Genomic DNA, 25,929 nt, shown 5'->3' on the forward strand with positions numbered 1-25,929 from the left:
TCATTAATGTTGCTCTAATTTTCTTGCTTCTTATTCAATGGATTGCCTTCCTCTTCCTGTGTTTTGACCTTCCCCTGGAGCATAGCCTTTTCACCATCATTTTGAGTGACTTATTTTTTTCTTTCAGCTGCTCACTTTTACAGAACTACTTTATCACTCTTTTTGCCTAGGCACTCCATGAAAGTGTATATGTTTTCCAGCTTCTGTGCTTCCACCCCCAAAGACCCGTCCCAATGCTTCATATTGTAATTGCTTTCGTATGCTTCTACCCCCATCAAACTCGTCCACACCCTCACTTTGTGTTGCTTTATCCCCTACCTTTGTATTGCTCTATTCCTTGTGTGCTGTTTTCCCCTCTTTTGACAACCAGGTTTATTTTTATTCATTCACACCCTCCCCCCAAGGCCATACCCCATTGCTTCCTTCCACCTGCAGTCCTTTTATTTTATTTTGTTGTTATTGGAAGCATGGCCACAAATTATTGCTGGCCCTACCGCTTACAAAAAAAAAGTTTTTTGCTACCCCGATTTCATTTTATTTTATTTGCTGATCCATCTTAGATTGATAAACTAAAACAAATGGTCCCTGCTTCATTTTGTAGGTGCGTGCATGAGTTGACACATGTCCACATATATATCTTCACATGTGTTTATGAAATGATGTGGCTGCCAGCAGTTGCATGATTGCGCCTTTTATTTTGATTTTTTTTTATGATGCTGCACAGCATCAGCACAAACTTAGTTTAGATTTAAGTTTAAGTCCAACTATGCTATACCCTCAGGACTCCCTGAGAAATTGTGTACAACTAAACAGCTGTAGCCTTGGTAAGGGAAGACAAACAGAGGACTATGAGGAGAAAGACTTGACTTTAATAATGAAGTCTAATGGTATCTTATCAGGTCACTATTATCTTGTCTGGTTTCTTTAACACATGGCCTGTATGACAAATTGCCCATTCATGAAAAGATCAAGGCTGTGTGGGTTTTTGGCAGCTGTGACTGCATCACAGCCTCTCTCGGGTCATTGGAAATAAAGGATTATCTGCTAATTGTAAACTTGAGACATACAATTATTCAAGGCTTACCTTTCTGCTGGACTCACACACAGCCTGATGTTTGATATGTAAGGTGTATTTGCTAATGGACTCAAAGAAGCCGAATGGAGTGTTCAGTTTGTAAAGTGGCGGTCTCAATCTGATCCCCTACAACCAACAGACGAGGAGCAAAGATTTCAGCAAAAACATGGTGAAGTGACATTACATCAGGTGCTGTATTATTGAGGCTCTAGCAAGCAGTGCTTGCCCACCACTCAACCATAGTAAAGGAAATCATGATGACCATGGATGTGGCACTTGAGAATAAAAATGCATGCTGTACATGTAGACAACCATTGCCAACACTACTGTGATAAAGACCTGATGCATGGAATAATAGAAGGGTTTGTACTGTAAAAGACCTAGCAGGGTATTCTCTAAGATGATCGAAAAAGTGAAACATTTTCTTGTGATCAATCCTGTATTGCCAAAAGCAGGCCTCGTCTTGCATCTGCAGCCAACAGTAGGATTTGGCCAAAAAAGATGCCACCTTCCTCACAACACAAAATGCAACAAATGGTCCACAAATTGACTGTCCTGATTGTCTTGCAAGTGGGTGCAAGATGGACACCCCAGTGATGCCAACAAGCCCCCTTGAAGAAATTGGCAGACCAAAGTAAAAAACAACCTTACCCCAAAAACTAATATAGCCCTTTAGTTTAATTTTTGACCCATCCTTAACTAGAAATGAAATAATGAAGCCAGTCAGCTTATGCCGAGGTGTCCAGTGGCACTATAAGAGAAACAAAAAACCTATAGAACTGCATGCAGGGTTAAAAAACCGAACTGCCCCTGTATCCAAGGATTGGCAGATCACGTACTCCATAAGGAACATTTTTGATAATGTTATCTACTACTTGCACCAAGAGTGCATGTGCTGCTTAATCGGATTTCTGAAAATAAATGTATCGTGGCACAGACAGCACATCAAACTCAACCATTCCGTTAGCATGTCACTAGGAAAAATATTATCTATAACTTTGGGTGTTGTGCTTCAGCACACCAAACCACTGTACTTAATCCTGGTCCTGAAATCCAAAGATCAAGATGACTATAATTCCCGTCTATGCACACCCAACTGCATAGTAATCTTGAGATCTTCTAAAGAAATAGGCAAGACTCTTAAGAATCAGCACTCCATAGTAGACAAGGTAGAGCAAAGCAAGCACCTCCCTGGGACGGAAACCCAGAGATTGGATTAGCAGCCATATTCCTGCAGAGCAAAGAGGCTAATTCCTTCCCTACACACCTGCCAAGAAAAGGCATGAAAACCTCAAAAGAACCATACGCCAACCAATGCCTTCCTTAATTATGCTTGTTAGAAAACAAACATTGATGCTGATAGCCAGAGAAGCCCTTGCTCCACTTCAGAGGGCAAAGGTATGATGCTAGTGGAGGCAGAACGTGGCTCCATAAGACTTTAGAAAAACATTTGAGTTCATTTTGTTAATGTAAACCATGTACATTTACTCTGATTTGAATGAGAGGATAACAAATTACCTAGTTTAGACTCGGTTAATCACAGGGACTGTTCCGACACAGCAGACCATAGAGTATGAATAGGCTTGAAACACTGGAATAATCTCAAATATAACAATTATAAGTGCTACAATCGAACATTAAGAAATATTATTAACACTAGGTTATCCTGGATCCATTCTCCAGTGCAGATGATCTTTCTACGGCATCTACCCCAGAAGTGACAGCATCTGGCTCTATGTGGTGCAGTCTGGCGCATTCGAGTCAGTTCTCGTTTCTCTGTGCCTCATCCAGGCAGGTCTCATGCTCTGTGTATGGTCAATAGCAATTATAGACACAGAGAGGAAGACATTTTGAAGGTTGATAAACTTATTTTCTTATAATACAGAATGCAGATTCCCTTGACACATCGCCAAAGGAGGACATTCCTTACCCCTCAGGCCCCACCTTCATAAGAAATCTGTGCGCTTACATTTCTGGTGCAGAAAGTTGCCACCTGCTGAAACAAAGTTCAACATCTTGATTGCAATCCTGCAGCTGTCCTAGGTGTCTCTGTAACCATTGTTGCCCTTAAAGAAGCCTCCAGAAGGCACTTCAAAGAAGCACTCTAGAAGTCTGTTCAGGCTGCTTGGCTGGAACCCCTTTCAGAGCTGGCAGTCTACAGACAAACTGCATTGACCCAAAATTGTTTGTTAACATGCCCAGAAGTCTACCAGGCCTTCATGTTGCCAGCAATTCACTATGGAAAGGAATACGCACAATCAGGCACCGCCATATTTTGTTAGTTTCATATCGGTGTGCTTCCTTCGATGTCTGCCCTAATCCTACCCAGTCTTGTTTCACACTTAGAAGAAACATTGATAAAGTTCTTGAGGTGATTTCGATCCAACCACAGTAATGTAAGCATGTGATTGTGTGAAGATATCAAATTGCAAAACCACTGTTGCAGGTATGTAACTTTGTGTTGGCTATACAATATTTGTCAGAAAGCCACTGCCCTCAAGCCCTATGCCCCTCCTCTAAGAAAACATTCTACTTCATATGGTTCTAAGGAGAACTTGGCAAACAAACATATGAAATGAAAATAAATTAAAAAATCTGAATGCATGTAGGATGCAAGCCAGCAAAGCACAGAGTAGTTTATTGCAATACAGCGTGACTTTTGTCCTTGAGTAGCCTCGGACTGGAAGAAAGCAGCCTGAACCTTGTTTGTGTTGGTCTTAAAAGGAACCTCAGCCTTATAAAAGTAGATCGGCACTTTTCCCTCTTCTGTATTTCAGAGATTCCCTACTAACAAAGCTTACTTCATTGCGAAGGAGGTGTCGACAACAGAACGAACGTACCTGAAAGATCTTGAAGTAATCACATCGGTAAGTTTGAATTTTGACTGTAGAATTTTAATACTTTTTCACACACGTGCCAATTTTAGATTACATTTTTTGTAAATTGTATTATATTTTTAGATACAATTGCACCAGAGAGAGACTAGCATTACTGTCTCATATAAATAAACCATAGCCCTTTCAACCCTCCAACCCCAAACATTTAGGGCCTGATTACGATGTCGGTCGGAGGCTTTCTGACCGACATGGTAGGTTTAAAGTCCGACTGCCGTATTATGATGACGGTGGTTGGATTTTAAACCTGCTGGGGAGTCCGCCGCGGTCAGGAGCCCGTCGGCCAGTCAGAAAGTGCTCATACCTTAAGGATGGCGTTTCAGCAATCGGCATCATGATGTCGGTTTCCGACGGCCAATCCATGTCGGCCTTTCCGACATGTATTGACTGTCAGAAACTGACCTTGGGGGGCCCATAGCAGGGCTCCACATTTGTGCTGGGGGGCACTAAACATCCCTGCACGTGTGGCAGGCCACACGGTGCAGGGATATTTACAAACTTCCATTTTTCAATGGGAGCTTGTGTTGCGGGCGGTTTCGGCACACCGCACAAGCTCCCATTGAAAAATGGAAGTTTGCGACCATGTGAGGTCGCATCCTAATGGGGATTTTAATATTTTTGTTACCACTAGTTTATGCTGATTGGTTTTGATGTCCGCCTTTCTTTCTTTGTTTCGATTCATTTTCCTGTCTTCCAGCAGACAAGCACCACTTGAGTCCCAATACCCTGTCCAATATGTTTAATTTATTCTGAAAACATCCACTTTCCCCTGCTTGCATGTAGAACATTCATGTCATCATTTAGCAGATGTCTTTTTTTTTTTTTCTTTAATCATGTAAAAGTTATTATTCACCTATGGGAATATCAGGTAGCATGTTCAATCTAGTAGTGAAAGTAATTTTTACTAGCTGTTAAACAGATAAGTCTTAGTCTGTTAAGTGCAATGTTTTCTTCTTTTTGTACGCTGTTCATTTTTGTTGTCCAAGAGATGTTGATGAAGGGGGTAAAAGCACAAGGAGAGGACAGAATTTGATTATCAGTCGATCAGATAAGGGCAGTAAGACCTTATTAGAACATTGGAACGTTGGCAGCTCCATTGAAGACAATGGAGCGCTCCGGGCTAATACTAGCCGGTATAAGCCCGGAGCTCCAACATTCCAATGTGTCTTTGTTCACAGCTCTGGCTGTGAACAAAGACTTCAGGGAGCCTGAGGGGATTTCAATCCCCTCGCGCTCCCTGAAGGGCTTTGTTTTGTTAGAACATTCTGCCCTCTAGTGGCAGAATGTTCTAATAGCCTTATAACCCTTCGTAGCAGGGCTATACCGCTGTTAATGGCCCGCTGCTGTTGTTAAAGTCCCTCGCCTTCGGCTCGGGCCTTTAACGCTGCAGCGGGCCATTAACAGCCGGTATAGCCCGCTACGGCGGGCTATAAGGCTATAATAAGATTCTCAGCCTCAGGAGTAATCGCATTCAATCATATATTGCCTTTCGGAATGTAGATATATTTTTGTCTGGAATATTTTATCTCTCAATGGTGCTTTATGCCGATTCCTTTAAAAACATCTCATGTTTTTCACATTGGCGAATAATTGTGCTAACGTTCTATGAAGCATGTAAGAAAATTATCGGACCAGCTGCTCTGAATTTTATGATCCTCCATTGTACACACGGTCTAGTGAAACCCACTACTAGCACTTTTTTCAAAAACGTTAATGACTGTTACCCTTATCAGGCAGGCTTGGAGTCCAGTTGATTAAGAATTCAGGGCTTCAAGACACGTAGTTGCACCCCTGATTTGTCGGTTTATTGAGCTACTAATAAATTATAGTGTAATCTGGAATTACACAATTTTTATTCCTGCTTGGATCTTCATGGTTACTGAGCTGCAAAGGAGTGCTTGATCATTGTGAAACATCTCCAATAGTAATCTGTTGGAAACTTCTATCAAGTTAGAGCTTTATGATTACAAGAGAAACTAGCCAATTATGAGCTCTTTTGCAGCCTCACCATTCACGCGGACATCTTTCTGTGATGAGGAGAGGACCCTCTGATGAAACATGCCAGTATGAATGGGTGATCGTCTGTCGTCCTTTTTAGTCAGTATTTGTGATCTCCGAGCTGGCAGCCTGTTCCATTTTAATGTGACTGTCCATTCTGATAGAAATTCTTGTGGTATAGCATAGTAACTACAGTTTTAATCAGTGATTGTGGATGTATGCAAGAGAGGATATATTGTAGCCCCTTTTAAAAGTATTGCTCTCATTCCTTCTTGAGTTGCAGAGTTCTTAATGGGAAAAAATATTTCCTTGTAGAGGAAAAAAAGTATCACTGCAGTCATGCAAAGTCATTTTCACCTGTGCATTGTTGTAGCTTGAAATCTCATCTAGATTCACATGCTGTGTATTGTCCTGCTATGTAGTGGATGGGTCCAAAAGTGTTTGTAGTAGTCCTGTTTTGTTCATACTGTGCTTCGACATTGGTGGAGTCGTATGACTCGCTATGGCATTCATTGCAAGCTCACAAAGCCCTCTTACATGATTTTCACCATGGGTTCTTTTCATTTTTTTTGGCTTTTTTTTTTACACCATGAGGTTTTGAGTTGTACATGTGGGCCTTTTGGGGGGAACAGAAGGTTTTGTAAAAAAAAAAATCAACTTCTTAGTGGATTCTAAAGACACCAGGCACTGTTGGATTGAAGGAACAGGTTTTGCTTGTGAAACTTAGATTGGTTGGTAGAATGTGTCATCTTGGAGCCTCCTTGATGCAATTTTAGATTATGGGCACCCTCCTAAATGCTGTTCCTAACTGCAACCACAAGCTTGCCATAAACAACCACCACGATCAAAGCTGAGACTGTTTTTTGAACGGGGCATTTCTTCAAATGAAAGTGATCAAGGAAGACAACTTATATATTTGTATTTCAAAGATCACAACAAGCCATGTCTTTCCTGCAAACAGGATCATGGCAACAATCTTCCCAGAATAAAAAATGTAGAGTCCCAGTCTCTCGAGACTCAACAGTTACTAACAATTGACTCTTCAAATCTGCCCAACAACATTGTGTAAATGAAAACCAAATGGTTCAGTAAAGCCTATAAAGACTAATGTGGCTTAATGCAGAAATAGATAGCCAGCATGCAGCAAAACAATGCACAGCTGTTACCTTTTCCACTATCCATAAGTTCTGCCCTCAATCAGTTGGAGCATACAATGCTAAAATTCATAAGTTAAGAAAACATTTTTATACATGTTTTTTCTCATTGCCAGTGAATGTGAATGAGAACATGTGATTGATACGGTTACTAAATAAAGCTAAATAATGAGCGAGTGTCAGGATCTTCCTACGAGAAAGAATGGGAGAAGTCCTTGAAGATTAGATACTGCCGACACAAGCTCCGACTCCACTATTTTCTAAAATTCCCACTTTGTGTTGCCAGTCCTTAGAACAAGGCAATGCTTAACACACAGAACAAGTACAATTGCACAACACCATGGCTTGTGGATATTAAAAATACTTAGCATACATACCAGGATTAATGTGGTCTGCAATTTAATATAAAAATAACATTGCAACAACATTGCATTTCTGTGATAAAATGTATGTGTACTGTTTAAGGCATACATTGGCATTATGTTTGCAATAAAAGTGTAACTTTAAGCGCACAGAAACAAGTCATTTTGCTTTTTCAAGTGGGAGGCAGAATAAAACATTTCTACCAACAATGGAAATAAAGAACAGGCAAACGAGTAGGAAGTTTGATCAAACGGGAATATTGTATCGGAATTTGTAAATAAAACCCCAACAATAAAGTAAAAATCTCACAAATATAAACCTTAACAGCTAAAGGTCTTAAAACAACTACTCTTCAAAGACGAAACAGCACTATTACAAGAAAGGCATACAGCAGTATATTATATATATTTTCTCATTCCCAAAAAGGGCTGGACTCAGAGGCCAATATTGGACCTCCGGTTTTTACACAAATGTATAAAGACAAGGAATTCCCTAATTAATGCCCTTCAAGGGTACGAAACTCTCATAAATGAGACCTATTGCATTGTAAATGCAGGTTTGTAAAAGCGCCCATGCGGCGCTTTCACTTTAATGTCGGCTGCGCCCCTTTCCTTGGACGGGCCGCATCGAAAGAAAGGGCCGCGACCACCATTAAAGTGAAAGTGCGGTATGGGGCGCTTAGACAAAAAAAGCATTTGTCAAGATGACAAACAAAAATTTGGGAGGAAATGCACCTCGTCTACAGAAAGGGGCGCGGCTGACATTAAAGTGAAGGTGTGGCATGGGACAGTTTCCCCAAAAATTAATAAATAGTAAAAAAAAAAAAAAATATGCCGCCGCGTTTGGGTCCGCAAATAAACCAAAGGCACGGCCTCCACTGTATGAGCATGATCTGCCGTGCTATTAAACAAAAGAATTAAAGCATTGCGAGAGAGCGTGTCCTGCCTGAAACAGCAGGCAGGAGAAAACCATTTAAGCAAATAGTGCTCGGAGGTTGTAATTAAAGCCTACAGTGTACCAACACGTGTAACGGTGTGTCCTCATGGGAGATTAACAAATGAGACAAGGCGGTACTAAGGAGGGAGCACTAAACCTGTTGACCAATGAAAAGCCACAGTACCCAAAGGACAATGACACAAGCCAGTTAAAAATATAGCTGGAGAGTGGGCGGAGCTGCAAGTCCATACCTTAATACAGCATGCTTCGCAGAGCAGCACATGCGTTGCCCAGGCTCGACCTAAAAAACAGATCTTTACTGCACCAATCATTAGGAGATTCCTGTAAGGGACTAAAGACTAAACCCCCCACATGGTGTGCCAGCACCTCCATGGTGCTTTAAGGTACTTAAATTGGCAGTGTATATGAATCGATTGTTGGGGCCTATGAACAGTGTAAGCATAAAACATCTTATAATAAAAACAGCTTTTTAAATTGCAGTAACATTGTTAAGAAGAGTTAGTGAATGACTGGGTTTAAGAATGGAAAAACCATACCTAAATGTCCATAAGGAGATGATGGTCAACAAATACAGATCCATCATTCATACCAAAGAAAGTCCTACCTTCATTCTTTCGTAATTCTACAAGTGCAGTAGATACACCATCCATTAGATGTAAAAAGAGCAGTAATTTATTACACTCAAGGAAAGCTAATCAATTTTTCGTGGCACGTGGACCAGCATTCACTAAAGGTATTGGTGCAAGGTGGTTTGTGCAAACAATTCAATTATGCTACCCCCTGGCATACGGAAAAAATCACATTCAACGTAAGAGCTCATGCGCCAAGAAAGAAGAGAACTACATTCGTCTTCCTGAGAAATGTGTTAAGAGACATTTGTAATGCAGCAGCATTTTCAAATAAAAATACTTTCTCTAAACCTTATTGTGTAGACATTAACGCAAAATAGGAAACTATAGTAGGTCAAGTGATTTTAAAAACTTTTCAAAAACGTCATCAAACCCTCCCCCACAGTGGGAAATATCACTCCATAATCTATGCGCAGCTTGTGTAACGAGAAGAGGTTTCATGACGCAAAAATACCAGTTACTTATCTGTAGGTATGTTTTTGCAGCTTGAAGCTCTTCTATGTTAACATGCCATCCCCTCTCCTGCCTGGTGATGGAGGAAGCACAAGAAAAAATAGCTAAGATGGAAGCCACGTAGAGGGGCATTGTAGGGCTACGATCGAAGTTTTAGTGAATCATACGACTCCACCTACGTTGACGCCTTATACTACAGCAGCACTTCTGCCCCAACCAGTAGATGGCGGGAGTATGCACAGCATGTGTATTTTGAAGTTTCAAGCTAGAAAACAACACTTTTGAAAAAGCATTTGATATCTTGCACACTATGTACAGTTACAGATGTAAAACTGCCTTTGCATACACGCAGTTTGGAAATCACATGACATTTTCAGGAATACTTCTGGAACTCACTACTGTTACATTTTAACATGCATAAGCTTAGAAACCTTTGTGAATATCAAATAATTAGAGCTCTCCCGGGAAGGAAAAACATTGTAAAATATGCATGAATTAAATTAAAATAACATTATTATTTTGGAGTGAGAAAACTGGGTGAACACAAACGTAATCCCAACCTTTTGCCCTCTTTCTATTTCTTAAATTGGTTATGTTCCTTTCAGTAAATCGTTTGGGTAATTTTTAAATCACCATGTTACCACTAATAATTTCCGTTTACTTTCAGTGGTTTCAGAGCACAGTGAGCAAAGATGACTCCATGCCAGATAAGCTGAACAATCTCATATTCTCAAGTTTTGATCCCTTATACAAGTTTCACTCAAGTTTTCTGAAGGAAATCGAGCAAAGGCTGGCCTTGTGGTAAGGCTGTCATACTTCACTTTCTAACTGTGGTTTCCTTTTTGTTTACTTAAGTATAATGGCAGGCATGGTCATAATTATAGATTTAAAATAACTCCAGTTTTGCAATTTGACATTACCTCCAGAGTTTAGTTTTAAAGAGAGTTACCAATGGTTCTTATCCTCAGAAAAATAAATTGTAAACATTCTATGATGCTGTAGGCTAAAGTTTAAATATGCTTATGTATCTGCTTCATATTCATTGTTATTAAATTAAAAAGTGTGATTTAGGGGATAGAAAGGGGTATATTTATACAGTATTGATGAAGCTTTAGGCACTTATTTCTTCTGTCCGAAAGATATTGCATAGTGTTTCAGAACACTTGGCAAGGCTGCAAAGCACTCCACTTGTCTTCTGGTTCCTGGGCGACCATTTAGAGTGCATGATTGGTAAGGTATTGGTTGCATTTTGGCCTGTGTGAGAAGTGTTCGGTGAGATGCATGCGTGTTATAGACATGTTCTGACGTGGAGTGTGAACTAATCAGTCATTGTGGTGACGAGTGTGAGGTAGACACTTAAGCAAATGCAGATGCATACTATCTTTTTAAGGAGTGGTATGGGTTATGTTTTAAATGACCATTGCATGAGGATATGTGGTGTCATTCCAGGAGGGGCTGAAGAGCAAGCTCCTTAAGGAGCTGCTTACATGCATTTTACATCTGGTGTTTTTATGTAGCACTCCTCCCATTAGCACCACTTCACTGTGCTAATGGGATTTAGTACATTCTTGTCCGGATTTGTAGGACTCTGTCTCAGTCAGGAGTCTTGTTTGGTCTTTAAGCTGTGGTGCATTTGTTTAAAATATTTGTGTTTTTAATAATTGATTATTTTTTTATGAAGGTTGGTGGGTACTGGCGGCTGTTTTAATAAACATTCTAGACGCTGTCTGGGTTGTTTGACTCGTCCACTGCCCAGCATGATGTTATTTAAGTGGGCTGACCATTGGGGAGCCATGATAACGATGTACTGGCCTATCTCGGCTGTGTTGGTGAAAAGATATACTGTAATATAACTGTAACATGTTCAGTTGTTGGTTGGCATGTTGAGCAGAGATACCTTACTCTCCTTCTGCTCTGTTGCTGCATGATGCTGTAGAAAGCCGTGTGGGTGCTATGTTGGAAGTTATCTTGCTGCCTTGCTGTGATTCCTTCATTCCCAAAGGTCCGTCGCTCTGCCATTCCTGTTTATCCAGCATGCCATTTTCTAGATGGCCACAGAGTCCAACCTCCGCGGGCAGCCTTCCATCAATGGTTTGTCAATTTCCTATCCTAGACGGTTCACCACGTGGAAGAATGCATCCACCATAAAAGCAACCTGCCTTTTCTCCAAAATACTGCTGAAGCCTCTTCCGGAAGACCGCTAGTGTTCAGCGCAACCTGCAATCTGCCCCAGTGCTGGAGCGTGTAGGCTCCCGAGTAGTTCAGCACTTTCAGAGCCTGTAGAAGCAATTAGGCAAAAACTGATCATTGCTAGGTTTTGTTCAACTTTTATTAAGCATCCCAGACAAAGCTACCATAGTTCCACGTCATGGCCCAATTCATTGCGCTGCACCTGCATGAATGGCAGTATCAGTGTTTTCCTTTGACATTCAGCAGCGTCTCTGTAGTCATGGTCGAGTTGATTGGTCCACTGGAAAATAAATTGTTGGATCATTAACATGTTAGCCGTTTGACACACTGCATGAAATTTGGCTGTGCTTTTATTCTGGCGCATCTTTTTCTTCATTCTATGTTTGCCTTTGAATGCTTAAGGGTTTCAACAGTTATTCAGGAAAGCCGCTTTAGGAGGTTTGTGCAAAAAAATCCCCATGGCCTTTTTTTTTCTCTATCCCAAAATACTGTACAAATTTATACCAAACCCACCATGAAGACTTAGGATTTACCAGGACAGGTCCCTTTTAGGCCTGGTTTTAATAAAATTATACATATATGAATACATAAATGCTTTCAATCAATCCTTATCCATTGGTATGGTGTCATCTCCATCCACTACAACATAAGACAGTGGTTACACCCATTTCAGCTTTCTGTTCTATCTGAGTTATAGTGTTCTGCTGAAGCACAATGTTGTTACCCAATATATATATATATAATATACACACACACACACACACACACACATTTTGAAACACGAGGGCTAACTGGCTCTTCTATGGCAGTGGAACTAATCCATCTATTCTTGAGGCAAGTGTTCCTTGAAGTAAGAAGAGAGATCCCCAATTTGTTTAATATCCCTAACGGCGGCGGCCAGACTGGTGATTTTAACACAGAAGGAGAGTCTGAATGATATTAAACAAATAGGAGACCTCTCTTCTTACTTCAAGAAATCTAACTCTACAACACTGGTTCAAAGGGCAGTCAACAGACACTTGCCTCAAGAATAGATGTACTACTAATCCTTCAGTCTCATCTTAGTGGTTTCAACATGGGCCAGACGGATTTGGTTTTCCACTCTTCTGGAGCTATCAATCAGTCCCAAAGAAATGCATCCCCTCTGGCCGGATATTCCCACAGAAAGACAAGGCCAGGTCAGGCATCCGGATCCAGGACAGGTCAGTCTTGCAATTTGGCATCTAAGGTCCTAGAATCTTGTACCTCCATCTCCCACAAGAATGTATGCCCATCTTGAGGAGGCACAGCGGCCCACAAGTCTCGCCTGCTATGCAGCCAAATGGAAGAGATTTGTCTGTCTCTGCATTTACAACAAATCCAATCCTTTAAATGATATATAGTGAAGAAGATTGTGGCCTACATTTGCACCTTTCAGAAGTTAGCCTGGCTTACAAATCGATTTGCCTCCACTTAACAACAGTTGCCGCTTACATGCAGAAAAGACCGCACATGATTTTGTTCAGTATACCAGTGGTTACGTGTTTATGGAGGGACCCTATAGGGTCATACCTCACTCTCCCTAAGTGCCCCCTGCTCCAGTCTGAAACCTCAACATAGTCCTTACCAGACTTATGGGACCTCTATTTGAAACCTTTGCACTCATGCCCACTGCAGTTTCTTTCTTGGAAGGTGGCCTTCATTGTGGCCGTCACCTTGCTTAGGTGCATCAGTGAGCTGCAAGCACTTACCATTCAGGGGCCTTTCATACAGATCCTCAGAGATGGGGTTGTTCTTAGAACCAACCATACATGCTTCCTAAGGTAGTCTTTCCTTTCCATCTTAACCAAACTATAGATTTTCCAGTCTTCTCACAGCTGGATTCTGTGGCAGAAAGGGCCCAGCACACGTTAAATGATAAGAGGTGTAGGGAAGTGCCCCCTTTTGACATGGTTACCCCCACTTTTTGCCTGGTACATGATGTGAATTCAACTGAAACTGTGCTGGGTTCCTGCTAGCCAGGTCCCCATTGACAGAGGTCTTTCCCAGAACTGTGCAATTGTTCCCCCAATTGGCATAACCTTTAGCACCCTCTGTAAGTTCTAGTAAATGGTACCCTGGTGCCTAGGGCCTGAGTTACTAAAGAAGGTCCCTAAGGGCTGCAGCATGAATTATGCCACTCTAAGGGACCCCTCACCAAGCACATGCAAGACTGCCATTGCAGGCTACGTGTCTTACTGCAGACAAAAGTGAAAACACAACATGTCACACATCCCTGTGTGCCATGTCCTCTACCACTGCATATAATATTTGTAAGTCCCCACTACAGCAAGCATGACAGCCCTAAGGTAGGTTGCTTAATATTATATGTGAGGACATATCTGCATGAGCAGATATTACCCTGTGCTGGCCAGTCCTATGCTACCAGTGCAAGTGGCCATGGAAGCCATCTTAAAGCATGTGTTGGACACTGGTGAAAACAAGTCTCCCTGAAACATGATGGCTTCACTGAAAATAGGGATGTTTGGTACCAAACATCTCATCTTGATAAACCCACACTGATGCCAGTGTTGGTTTTATTAAAATATGCACTCAGAGGGCACATTATTGGCACCCCTGTAAAAACCTACCAGCCTCTGGTGTGCTTGCTGACAAGATTCTGCCAGCCTGCCACCCGAGACTAGTTTCTGACCTCCTAGGGTGAGAGCCTTTTGCTCTCAGGAGGTCAGGAACAAAAGCCTGTCCGAGAAGAGGGTGTAAACCCCCCCCCCCCCTCCCCCCACACACACACAGAATGACCTGCTGATTAGCCTCCTGGGGCTGGCGAGCTTTAAAGGAGCCGCCACCTTTGGAATGCAAATCTGGCTCTCCTCACAGAAAATCAGCTAGTCAGTTAGGCGTGTCACCTCCAGGCTAGTACCACCCCTAAGGTGAGATACCTGTGAGGTGGACACACATTTTCAGAAATAGCCATCTTTGTGATGGCATACCTAGGGATTCTGGGACAAGGTTTGGTCCACTTCCCACAGGAAGTGGTCATATAGGGTGCATAGTGACCCCAAGGGTCAGTAATCTATTGGCTACTACTCTACACTCCCCTAACACACCTAAATTCAGTATTTAGGGGAGCCCCTGGCACCAGAGAAGCAGATCCTGATGACCTAAGAAGAAAGAAGACCCCAAAGAGCCACAAAAGCAGAGAAGACTGAAGAAAGCACCTGACGTGGCCCCAGCCCCGCCAATCTGGAACTCTGGGCAATTCCAAGTTTAGGTTGAGAGCAACTCCTTTATATGGAGCACCACCGACTCTCTGAATCTGCGCACCTCAAATGTCTGCTTCTTTAGCCGAGTTTTTATGTTTAAAACGTTTTTATTGAAACAAAACAAACCATGGGGGAGGGGGATAGGAGGTTAGGGTACATATAATACAATCAAAGAACAAGGGGGCAACTCAAGAGGGTTGGCGATGGATAGCTCGATGGGCCAGGGGAAAAGCACAATAAATGAAAGGCTAGAAATGCAATCTATGGAATCCCTGCGTGCATATCCAACACCCCAAATCTGAGCAATGAAAGCCAGCATCAACTCAACGAGGCACAATCCACCCCCCCCCATCCCCCATCCCCCAGCCTCCCAGTAAAGAGAGGAAGAAAGAAAAAAAACAATATCCCACCCCCCCCCGTCCTATGGTCCCGCGCCAGATTAGTCCTCACCAAGAAGCCCCGCACCCCCCCCCCCCCCCCCCCCCCCCCCGAGGGCCCCGTCTCACATGTGATCTAGTCCGCCGGGATCACCGGCGGCGTCAACCTGAGAAGCCTAAGATACCTCGGGCAGGTGAGCTCCCGGAATTCGGTGGACAGCAGCGCTAGAAAGGGTTGCCACAGCTCTTCAAATTGGTCTATCTCCCCCGCCACCGTAAGCGACAGCTTCTCCATTCCCAGCACATGCCAAAGCCTATGCAACCAGCCCGTGATGGAGGGGACAGTGGTGGTGCGCCAGTGGATAAGGATGTTCTGGACCGCAGACCCCAGCGCAATCGCGATCTGCCTGCCCCTGCGGGACTTCAGTGGGTACATTAGGTCATTGGGGAGGCCCAGCAGGACATACGCCGGGAAGCGCGGCAGCTCTATCCCAAAGTGCTTATCCACCTCGTCCAAAACTTCCTTCCAGTAAGCGGTCAGCACGGGGCAATCCCAAAGAATGTGTGAGAGGGTACCCTCCTGCCCGCAGCCCCGCCAGCACCCCTTGTCAGTGTGTTTATGCATTTCATGCAGTCTCTCCGGGGTGTAGTACCAATAAGTGGACACCTTGGTAAAGGTCTCCGTAAGGCCCGTGTGATACGCAGAGTGCCGCGCCCGATACGCAATTTTGTCCCATTCCTTGTGGCTGAGTGTCCTACCCAATTCCCTGTGCCAGCGCTCCCTCCCCGGGTTGTAATAGTGAAACGGCGGGGGTTGTAGGTACTTGTACAGATCGGTAATTAGCTTAGCGTCGGAGGTCCGGGTGGCCAGCCACCTCTCATACGGTGTAATTTGACGAGCAGCGGTGTCACGCACTTGGGGCTGGAGGGCCCAATGCCGAACCTGCATGTAGCGCAATCTGTCCAGCTCCGTCAGGCCGAACTCCTGGCGGAGTTGCTGAAAAGGAATCACTCCCTCCGGGCCATAGACCTGGAAGAGCGCCCTGCAGCCCGCCTGCACCCAATGGGAGAAAACTCCATCCCTGGGGAAAAGTCCGGGTTGCCCACTATGGGTGTGAACGGCGAAGGGAAGGTGGTGAGGCCCCGAGCCTCACAGACTGCATCCCACACCCGCAGGGGGACCCGCGTAACGAAAGAAGCGTATAGGTTAGGGGGGCGATGCGCGCGGCGCAAGAATGGAACCTCTTGTAAGGTGCGGCCCGCCACTGCCTGGTCTTGAAAGAGCCAGTGTTTGTCGGACTCCCACCTGCTCCACTCCACCAGATAACGCAGCTGTGCCGCCTGAAAGTACTTACGGAGGTCCGGAATACCGAGACCCCCCGCCTCCGGAGCAAGCGTGGAGAGGACCCTCTTCATTCGTGGCTTGCGGCCCTGCCACACAAAGCGGGAGATGTCAGCCTGCATTTGTCGTATCCAGCCCACCGGGGGCTGGAGAGGAAGGGCCCGGAAAAGATACAGTATCTGGGGCAACACCGTCATCTTAACCGCCGCGATTCGCCCCAACCAGGACAGTAGGCCCTTGCTCCAGCGACCAAGCTCCTCCTTGATCTTCCTGCTGAGGGAGGCATAATTGGCCGTTACCATCTCCGGCAATGTGGGCGCCAGCAGAATCCCCAGGTATGGCACCGTGGACGAGGACCACTGCATGGGGAAGAGTCGCTGAAGGTCCCTCCTGGTGTCCGCAGCCAGGGACACGTCTAACGCCACTGACTTGCTCATATTCATTTTGAAGCCGGCCGCACAGGCAAAGGCGTCCAGTTCCCAGAGGCAAGCAGGCAGCGACCTCCTAGGGTCGTCCAAGGTCAACAGGACATCGTCCGCGTAGAGACTGACAGTGTGGACATACTGGCCCATCCGGACCCCAATAGCGTCCGGGTTATCGCGAATCCTCTGAGCAAACGGCTCCATGTAGAGGGCAAACAAGAGCGGCGAGAGGGGGCAGCCCTGCCTCGTGCCGCGTTCGATGGCAAATCCGCCGGAGCTACACCCGTTGACCCGTACCGACGCTGAAGGATGCTTATAACAGTTGAATACCATGGTGCGGAACTTATCCCCGATTCCCAATTTCTTGAGAACCAGCTCGAGATACGGCCAGTGAACTCTGTCGAAGGCCTTCTCCGCATCAACGGACAGCAACATCCGCTCCCCCGGGATCCGCGAGGCCTTCTCCAGAACATGCGTCACCCGCTTGGTATTGTCAACCGTCTGTCTGCCGGGTACAAAGCCAGCCTGGTCCGCCTCCACCAATCCGGGGAGGTGCGGACCCAGCCGGGACGCTAGAATCCCTGTATACAACTTGAGGTCGACATTTAAAAGCGAGATGGGTCGATACGAACCGCAGAGGGCCCGGTCCTTCCCAGGTTTCGGGATTACCGCGACCGTTGCCCTCAGGAGATCCGGTGGGATGGCTCCCGGTTCGGAAAAGGAATTAAATAGCCGAGTAAGGACAGGGGCCACCGCCGTGCAAAAAGTCTTGTAAAACAAAGACGTGTACCCGTCCGGGCCCGGGGCCTTACCATGCTTCAGCCGCGCGATAGCGGAAATCACTTCCTCAACATGGATATCCCGCTCCAGGTGGTCTGCCTGAACCGGATCCAGCACCGGAAGGGTCACCGACTCCAAGTAGCCTGTGGCATCCCGTGGCGAGGAGGGCTCCTCAGCATACAACGCCTCGTAGAAGCCGCGGAAAGATTCCGCTACCTCTGCGTCCCCGGAGACGGCCACCCCGTCCGTGCCCACCAGTTCCTTCACGACGCCACGCTGCTGCGTGACCCGGAGCCGGTGTGCTAGGAGCTTGCCACATTTGTCCCCCCCAGTGTAGAAGGCATGTTTCAAGCGTAGGGCGGCATACTCCGCCCTATCAAGATCCAGTGCCGACAGGAGCTTCCTCGCAGCCTTCAACTGCCTCCACACCCTTGGCGCCCCCGTGCGGCGGTGGACCTGCTCAAGCTCCCGGACCTGAACGGTCAGCTCGTCCCTCTTCCGTTGCCGCTCCCTATTTTCGGCTGCGGAGATAGAGATACATTCCCCCCGGAGGACTGCCTTCAATGCCGCCCACTGTGTCGCCTGCGAAGTGTCGGTGTTGCTATTGTGAGTTAGGTAGTCCTGTATGACCTCTCCAATGCGCTGCACTACAGACTTTTTGTGTAAAAGGGTATCCCGGAGGCGCCACACCCCCCGAGAGGGGGAGGCCGCCGGCCACTGGAAAACGCCGGTGACTGGTGAATGGTCAGACAGGGTCAGGACCCCGATGTCCGCCGCCGTGGCAGCGGCACGCATCGGTCCACTCACCAGAAGGTAGTCCAGCCGTGAGTAGGTGCGGTGTGCGTGTGAAAAGTAAGAGTAGTCCCTATCCGTGGGGTGCATGGAGCGCCAAAGGTCGTGTAAATCCATTTCCGCAATCCGGGCCTTCACAGCCTGGGACAGTTCCCCCGTCTGCGGGAAGCGCTGCGCCGATCTGTCCATCACAGAATCGAACACAATATTAAGGTCTCCCCCCAAAATGACGTGGCGGTCGGGAGAAGCAGTGACATCCACCAACACGGAGTCTAGGAAGCGTTCTTGATGGTCGTTTGGGCTATAAACGGAGCCGACCGTAAACGCTATGCCTCCTAAGCGCATGCGATACGCCAGAAGCCTCCCCTTCTGTTCAGCACACTTATACAAGACCTCCCCCCTAAAGGAGCTCGCTAGAAGAATGGCTACCCCCGCCGTCTTGTTCGCTGCCGAGGAGAAGAACTGGGTAGGGAACTTAGCAGAGCGCAGCCTATGGCAATCCCGGGACAATAAGTGGGTCTCCTGCAAAAGGCAAATGTCCGCCTGCGTCCCCTCCAGCAAAGATAAGATCGCTCTGCACTTCACGGGGTTATTCAGACCCTGAACATTAAGGGTCACTACCTTTAGGGCCGACATTCCTCTCGGGGATCAGGAACGCCGTGCAATGGGCAGGGGATCAGCGGGTAGGGCGCGCGGGGCAGCCGCGCGGGACAAGCCAAAACAGACCAAGCGTGGGCATGGACAACATCGGACGGGACCTCCCCAACCCCAGAACAACCCCTACACCCACCCAAAACACAACCCTGGCAACTAGCCAAACGCAAACTCAAACACCCCATTGTCCCAGACAAGCCCCAAAACGGGCAAGTCCGTAGAAAAGAACGAAGTGGACGTCCAGCCACTCACCTCCATCTGCTCCCCCCCGACCCCCCCGCCCCGTACCCAGCAGTTAAAGAAGCTAAAGGCATCTCCCCCCGGAGTGAGTGTTAGGCCGTCAAGGCCACGCCGGTGGAGCCGGCCGAGTCCCTGGCCGCCGCCCTCAAAGCGTCGACCATGTCCGCCCTGATGGTAGGGGAGTCAGGACGCCCTGCGCTGGCCGCTGATCGTCGCCTCGTCGACCTCCGCCGGCTCCGTCTCTCCGAGGGCCTCCACGACGGTGTAGCTCCTTCCTCCTCCGCCGCCGTAAACCCCAGGACTCCACAAATGTCCTGCAAGGAGCGTAGCTGGTGTAGCACCCCATTCCACCGGAAGATCAGGCGGAAGGGATGTCCCCAAGAGTACGGCGTCTCGTGTTCGCGCAAAAAGTCAGTGGCAATCCTGAAGGACCTGCGTTTCTGCAGCGTGATGGCGGAGAGGTCCTGGTAAAGCGCCACCGGCCGCTCCCGGAAAGTCAGGGGCTGTTTCCTGCGGGCCTCAGTCATGATGCGTTCCTTCAGCGGGAAGTCGGGCAGGAAGGCCAGAATGTCCGGTGGAGGTGCCGATGACTGGCGCTGCCGGCCAACCCTATGTGCCCTATCAATGCTAATGGGGAAGTCCGCAGCTTCCCCCAGTATCTCTCGGAACAGGTCCCGCAGGTAGCCCCCCAGATCGGACCCCTCGTCTGCAGTCGGCACACCACGCACTCGAATGTTGTTCCTCCGTGATCTGTTCTCAAGGTCCTCAGAGTGGGCCTGGAGCTCAACACACTGCTCCCGGAGGCGGAGAACGTCTTGTTGAAGATGGACTATCTCCTCCTCCCGGCGTTGGGCCTCCGTCTCCACCGTTTCAACGCGCTCGCCAAGGCCCTCCACTTCCCTGCGCACTTCCCGGACCTCGCTGGCCACCTCCCGCTTCAGTGTCTGGAAGTCCTCCCTGAGGGAGCTAAACAGTTCCTCCATAAAGGTCCTCGTGACGGGTGGCTCCCCCCCCCGTCACATCCGCCGAGGCCCGGGAGGACCCCGGCGAAGGCTGTGTTCTGTCCCGCAGTTGCTGGGCCCTGCCAAGCATGTCCGGCAGGGTGCGGTCTCCCTTCTTCGAGCCGCCTCTTCCAGACATCGCAAGCACTGCGGTCGGGCACAGGTCCAGCCGCCCTAGGGATGCCCAGCTGCTGGCAAGCGCTCGACGTGGGTGTCCCCCCACAAGCAGAGTCGCTGCGTCACAGGTGACAAAATGGCGGTCCAGTCCGGTCACCGCCAGCCGCGGGTGCCCATCCGAGACAGCAATGGAAGCTACAGTGGGGGGCTCCTCATTAGCACATCCCCCAGAGAGTCAGCCCGGCAGCAGCGGCGGTCACATACATCCACCAGCAAGGGCTCCAGTGAAGGCCAACACCACTGATCCCTCGGGGACAAGATGGCGGCAGGGCGGGGCAGGGCAGAACGACCAGGTCCGGCGACACCACCGGGGCCCCCAAAACGCACAGCACTCAAAGAGGTTCCGCCACCGGTTTCAGTCTGTCACACGCAAGGGCCCAGACGGGCCGACCCCAACAGAAAGTCCGCCGTACTTCGGTCAAGGGACAGGGGCCCCGCAGTGCGAAGTGTCGCCGACACAAGTCTGAGTGCCAAAGCGCCCGTCCTAAGTCTCCCGCACCGTCGGGTCCCCTCCCGCGGCTCCTTCACCCTCCGTCGAGCGACGGGCCAGATTCCCTCCAGATCGCAACTTTCAGCACCAGGCCCAGCCGAGGCGCACGGACAGCACTTCGATGCGCTCCTTCTCCCAGGCTTCCGTCGCTCCTCGAACTCGATCGGACTTTTTGGGGACTTCCCCCGAGGCGATCCGAACCAAAGCGGCAACAATGTGCGCACCAGGTGCTCCGCCACGCTCCTCTCACACGCTGAGCCTCAGCGGGGGGAGAAAAGCATAAGAAAAGGGCTCAAGCTCGGCCGGGCCGGAGGAGCTACGGGAGGAAGCGTCCGCTCACCCCGCCATCTTGGCCACGCCCCCTAGCCGAGTTTTTAAGCATAGAATTTGCTTAGTGCCATCGATGCCAAGCTAGAGATTGGCAAAGCCTTTCCTCATTTTTACAGCAAAGTCGTTAAGCATATGATTAGCAAGTGCCATTAGCACCAAGTTGAAAAATGACAAAAACCTTTTACCACTGCACTTATTTTTGTATTTTATTTTTTACTTTGTGAGGGCCCAGCAGTTCCCCAGACACAACCATCATGTCCTGTCTGTTCTGCTTGGGCTCTAAAATCATTAAACAAGAATTGTCAATGCCCATAGGTGTGACTTAAAGGGAATGTTGTATGGCAACGTCAACTATTACAACTAAATAGCACAGGAATGGATATGTATTTGTGTGAAAGCAAATAACTGTAGGATGATATTGGTGTAGATCAAAAGGTTATGTGACAATTGATCTGTCAAGCAAGACCTAAACATCCATGTAGGTTAATGACTGCCCTCTTCCCATCTGTGCCTCTGTCAAAAACATCATAAATTATCTAGTTATCTAAAACACTTTAATAGCATTACAATGCCATGCATTTTCCCCTGAAAATTCAAGCTCAGGCAGCTGGATAAATAAAGGAAATGATCACAGTTGTGTGGAGGGCAAGCACTTTTTTTTGTGGAAGCACACAGTTTCTGTCCAATCAAAACATGTACACCTGACTCCAAATGTGAGCAGAGCCAAAGCCCCTCTAGTGATTGTCACATAATTGTCGGGTGAAAGTTGTGCTGTTAAGCCGGGCCATAAAATGGCTTCCCGTGTGCATTGGGCACTGTTAGACCTGGCACCATTGGCATGGGTCTCCCTTCCATTTTTTGCTGTTGCCTCATGTGTTTTTGCTGGTGTTAGATGCTTTGGGCACTGTGCCACTGCTATTCAGTGCCACAGTGCAAGTGCTCCCTATGGTAAATTGATGTATGGATTAGTGACTCCATGATTGGCTGGTTTGGGTTACTTGTCAGACCCTAGTACAGTGCACTGAGTGTGCCCAGGGCTTGCAAACCAAATGCTGCTGGTGGGCTTGCAGCACTGGTTGTGCCTCCCACAGAAGCAGCCTGTAACGTGTGTCTCAGGTCTGCCATTCGAAATTCGAGTTTAGTATGCCTGAACTCAGAATGATAAAATAATTTTAGTAAGTTGGTTTTAACATTTTGTGTTTGAAAATACCACTTTTAGAAAGTAGGTATTTTCTTGCCTAACTATTCAAGCCTGCCTCTACTAGGTTGTGCATTCGTTGTCTGGAGTTTGAGTGACAGGGGCTGGGGGATTCCAGGAGACCGGGTGAGTCAGCACAGGGCTGAATAGAGAGATCTGCATGTAGATGGGTGGGAGGAGATGCACCTGGGACCTGAATAGGGCTGTGTTTTCCCTCCACAATTCTGGCTCCACCTCCTGTGGTTCGTCTGATGTCCCTGGCCTGCACTGTGAAAGGAAAGGAGTCTTGTCAACACAGTGCTCCAGGACTGACCAGAACTGGTTTGGACTAGGCAAAGGCCTCTCTGCCTTCAGAGAACATAGAGAATGAGTATAAAAGGGGGGACCCAGACCCCAGAACTTTGGATCACTTTGAGAAACAAGAAGAACCTTTGCTGAGGAGAGGAACCAGAGAAACTGAGGAAGAGACTATCCCTACCTGAGTGCTGGTTGGGGGATTGGCCTGCAGTGGTTGGTTGCCTGACTGCCAAAGAAAGGAGAAAGGACTTTGTGCTACTTTCAAATCAAATTGTGAAGGATCTCCAAGGGCTTGAGATAGAGCTTGCCTCCTGCTGAAGTCTCAGGGACAACAGACTTCACCCACCAGCTCCCCAAGAGTTCTTTTGATGTGCCTGCTGTTGTGTTGGACCTTCTGAGGGACTGCGTGTCACCAGGAACTGGAAGCACGACTCAGGAAGAAGAAGCGTGTCGCAGCCGCTGTCGTCACATCTCTGAAAAAGGGTGTAGCCGCTGTCGCTTCACATCTCAGAAGCGCCTCGCATCGCCGGAGAAGAGTGTCGCTGTCTCATCAGACACTGTCGCATCATCGGAGAATCGTGTCGCTGCCTCAGCTTTCGCATCACTGAAGAAGGGTGTCGCAGCTGCAGCTGTCGCATCGCATCGCCGAAGCGTCTCGCATCACCGGAGAAGAGTGTCGCCGTCGCCTCAGACGCCGTCGCCTCACCGGAGAAGTGTCGCTAGGCCTGTCGCGGCTCAGCAGAATCATTGAGTCGCCGCTCGGCCGTCTGGTTTGCACGCATCGTGTTGCATCAAGAAGAAGACTCCATTTTGTTTAATTGCACTGGATCTTCATCGCATCACAGGCTGCATCGCCACAGAAGCGCAGTAAGAAACAGACGCATCACCTCCCCACGCCAAGAAGAACCGACACATCCCCTGCGCATCAGTAGGGACCCGACGCATCGCCGTTATTGAGTGTAAGGAACCGACGCATCACCTTCCCTGCAACACTTTCATTGTATAGCGTTACGCATCCAAAGGTACATTGAACTTAAAGTGTTGCATTTACCATCTTCAGAGAACTAAGCTATTTCTCCCATTTTTAAAGTACAGTATTGTGGATTTTTGTCGTTTGTGGACTTGTGATAAGTCTATATAAAGAATACTTATTTTTGATATAAAACCTGTGTGGTAGCCATCTGTAGTGTTATCCCTGGATTACTGTATGTCTTCACAAATGCTTTACTCATTGCCTCTGAGATAAGCCTGTCTGCTCGTGCCAAGCGACCAAGGGGGTGAGCAGGGGTTATTTTAGGAGTGTTCCCCCTTACCCTGACTAGAAGCAAGGGTCTCTATTTGGTCAAAGGCACCTACCTCTGCCAACTAGAGACCCCCAGTTCTAACATTGGTGGTAAGTGGTGAGGATTCTGGACTTGCATTTGTGACTCATATACAGTGATTGGTGAACACTACTAGTGAGTGCAGACCAAACGCGACCACATACTTTTGGTAGATTGTTTTTCCTGGGATTTTCTAGTTTTTGCCAAGGACTGCTATGTTTAACCACGACGAGTAAAGCAGCATCCATAGCATCTGTTGATTTTGATTGGGAAGAGGAGAAACTGGAATGCTACAATGTGAGACAGCTAAAGCACTTCTGCAGGAAATTTAAAGTTGCAATGACCGGTCTCACCAAGAAGGATGAGTTCCAAAAGGCGCTGAGGGCCTGGGTCGAAGCAAGGAATACCCCTGAGAATGAGGTGGATGCTGAGGAGCCGCTGGAGGGGCCATTGGGTCCAGGGGAGGAGAGAACCTCCCCAGTAGTTAGCAGTGTTTCTGCCAAAGGCCTGTCCCCAGAGGAGTTGGGGGGACAGGAAGGAGTGTAGGATGCATGAGATGGAGCTGACCAAGCTCAAGTAAAGTGGGCAGTTAGAATTTGAATTGCAAACTAGGAAATTGGCCCTAGAGGAAAAGAGGATGCAACTGGAGCATGAGAAAAGTTTGAGGGAGATGCAATTGAAAGCAAGGAGCTCGGAAATTACTCCCTCTGGTGGCAGCACACCATCCATTCCTATGGAAGCTAGGGTGTATTCCTAAAGATGTGGTGAAATAGTTTTATAAGAATGACGATATTGGGCAGTGGCAGTGGTTCAAAGCCTATGAGGTAGTCATGTCTTCCCACCGGGTCCCTGAGAAGGATTGGGGAGCGGGGTTGTGGGGGCGGTTCCTTAGTGAGGGGCGGGATACACTGTTAGACTTGCCCTCTGAAGTCCATAATACGAATAGCCACATGAAAGATGCATTGATGTCCAGGTATGGGTTGACCCCTGAATTGTATAGACAGAGGTTTAGAAGTTGCAAGAAGATGGAGTCAAGCAAATGGATAGAATATGTAACTTTCTTTTGCAGAGCATTGGATGGTTGGGTGAAGGGTAGCAAGGTGAATGATTTTGAGGGGCTCTTAGATTTCATTGCATGGGAGCACGTGTCAAGTAATTGTTTTCCAGAGCTACGCCAACACCTGATTGATAGCAGGCTGACTAACCCTAGGAAGCTTGCTGAGGGGGCTGACCCCTGGGTGAGCACCTGGGTCCACAAGGGTCATGTGGGAGACTCCGCCAAGAGTGGGCAGTGTCCCCAGCAGAAGAGTGGGGTGGAAAAGGGTAAACAGAGGGAGGTCCAGAAAGGACCCCAAAGTAATTCCCAAGGGAAAGGTTCCCAGCCTCCCCCTGAGAAGAAGCACGGGCCCGACAGGTAGACCTGTTTCCAGGGGACCCCTGAGGTGCTTCACATGTGGTGAAGTGGGCCATAAGTCTGTTGATCCCCACAGTTTGGAAAAACAGCACCCACTGGTGCTCCACCCCGGCAGATGGCGAGTGTATCCCTGGTGGA

General features: G+C 47.5%; 1 protein-coding gene across 6 annotated transcripts in view; it reads left to right on the forward strand.

Moving 5' to 3' along the window:
* FARP1 (FERM, ARH/RhoGEF and pleckstrin domain protein 1) overlaps positions 1–25,929 on the forward strand; it is a 581,296-nt gene that overhangs the window by 423,388 nt on the left and 131,979 nt on the right. For 3 of the 6 annotated variants that reach the window (XM_085622106.1, XM_085622109.1, XM_085622107.1), the window contains exons 15-16: positions 3,823–3,942; positions 10,191–10,324. In XM_085622106.1, coding sequence (XP_085478232.1) covers positions 3,823–3,942; positions 10,191–10,324 — 254 coding nt within the window. The remainder of the gene's footprint in view (positions 1–3,822; positions 3,943–10,190; positions 10,325–25,929) is intronic. The other 3 variants (XM_085622108.1, XM_085622110.1, XM_085622111.1) reach the window with 1 other exon arrangement.

The sequence above is a fragment of the Triturus cristatus genome, chromosome 8, assembly GCF_964204655.1.
Source record: "Triturus cristatus chromosome 8, aTriCri1.1, whole genome shotgun sequence".
Lineage (NCBI taxonomy): Eukaryota > Metazoa > Chordata > Amphibia > Caudata > Salamandridae > Triturus > Triturus cristatus.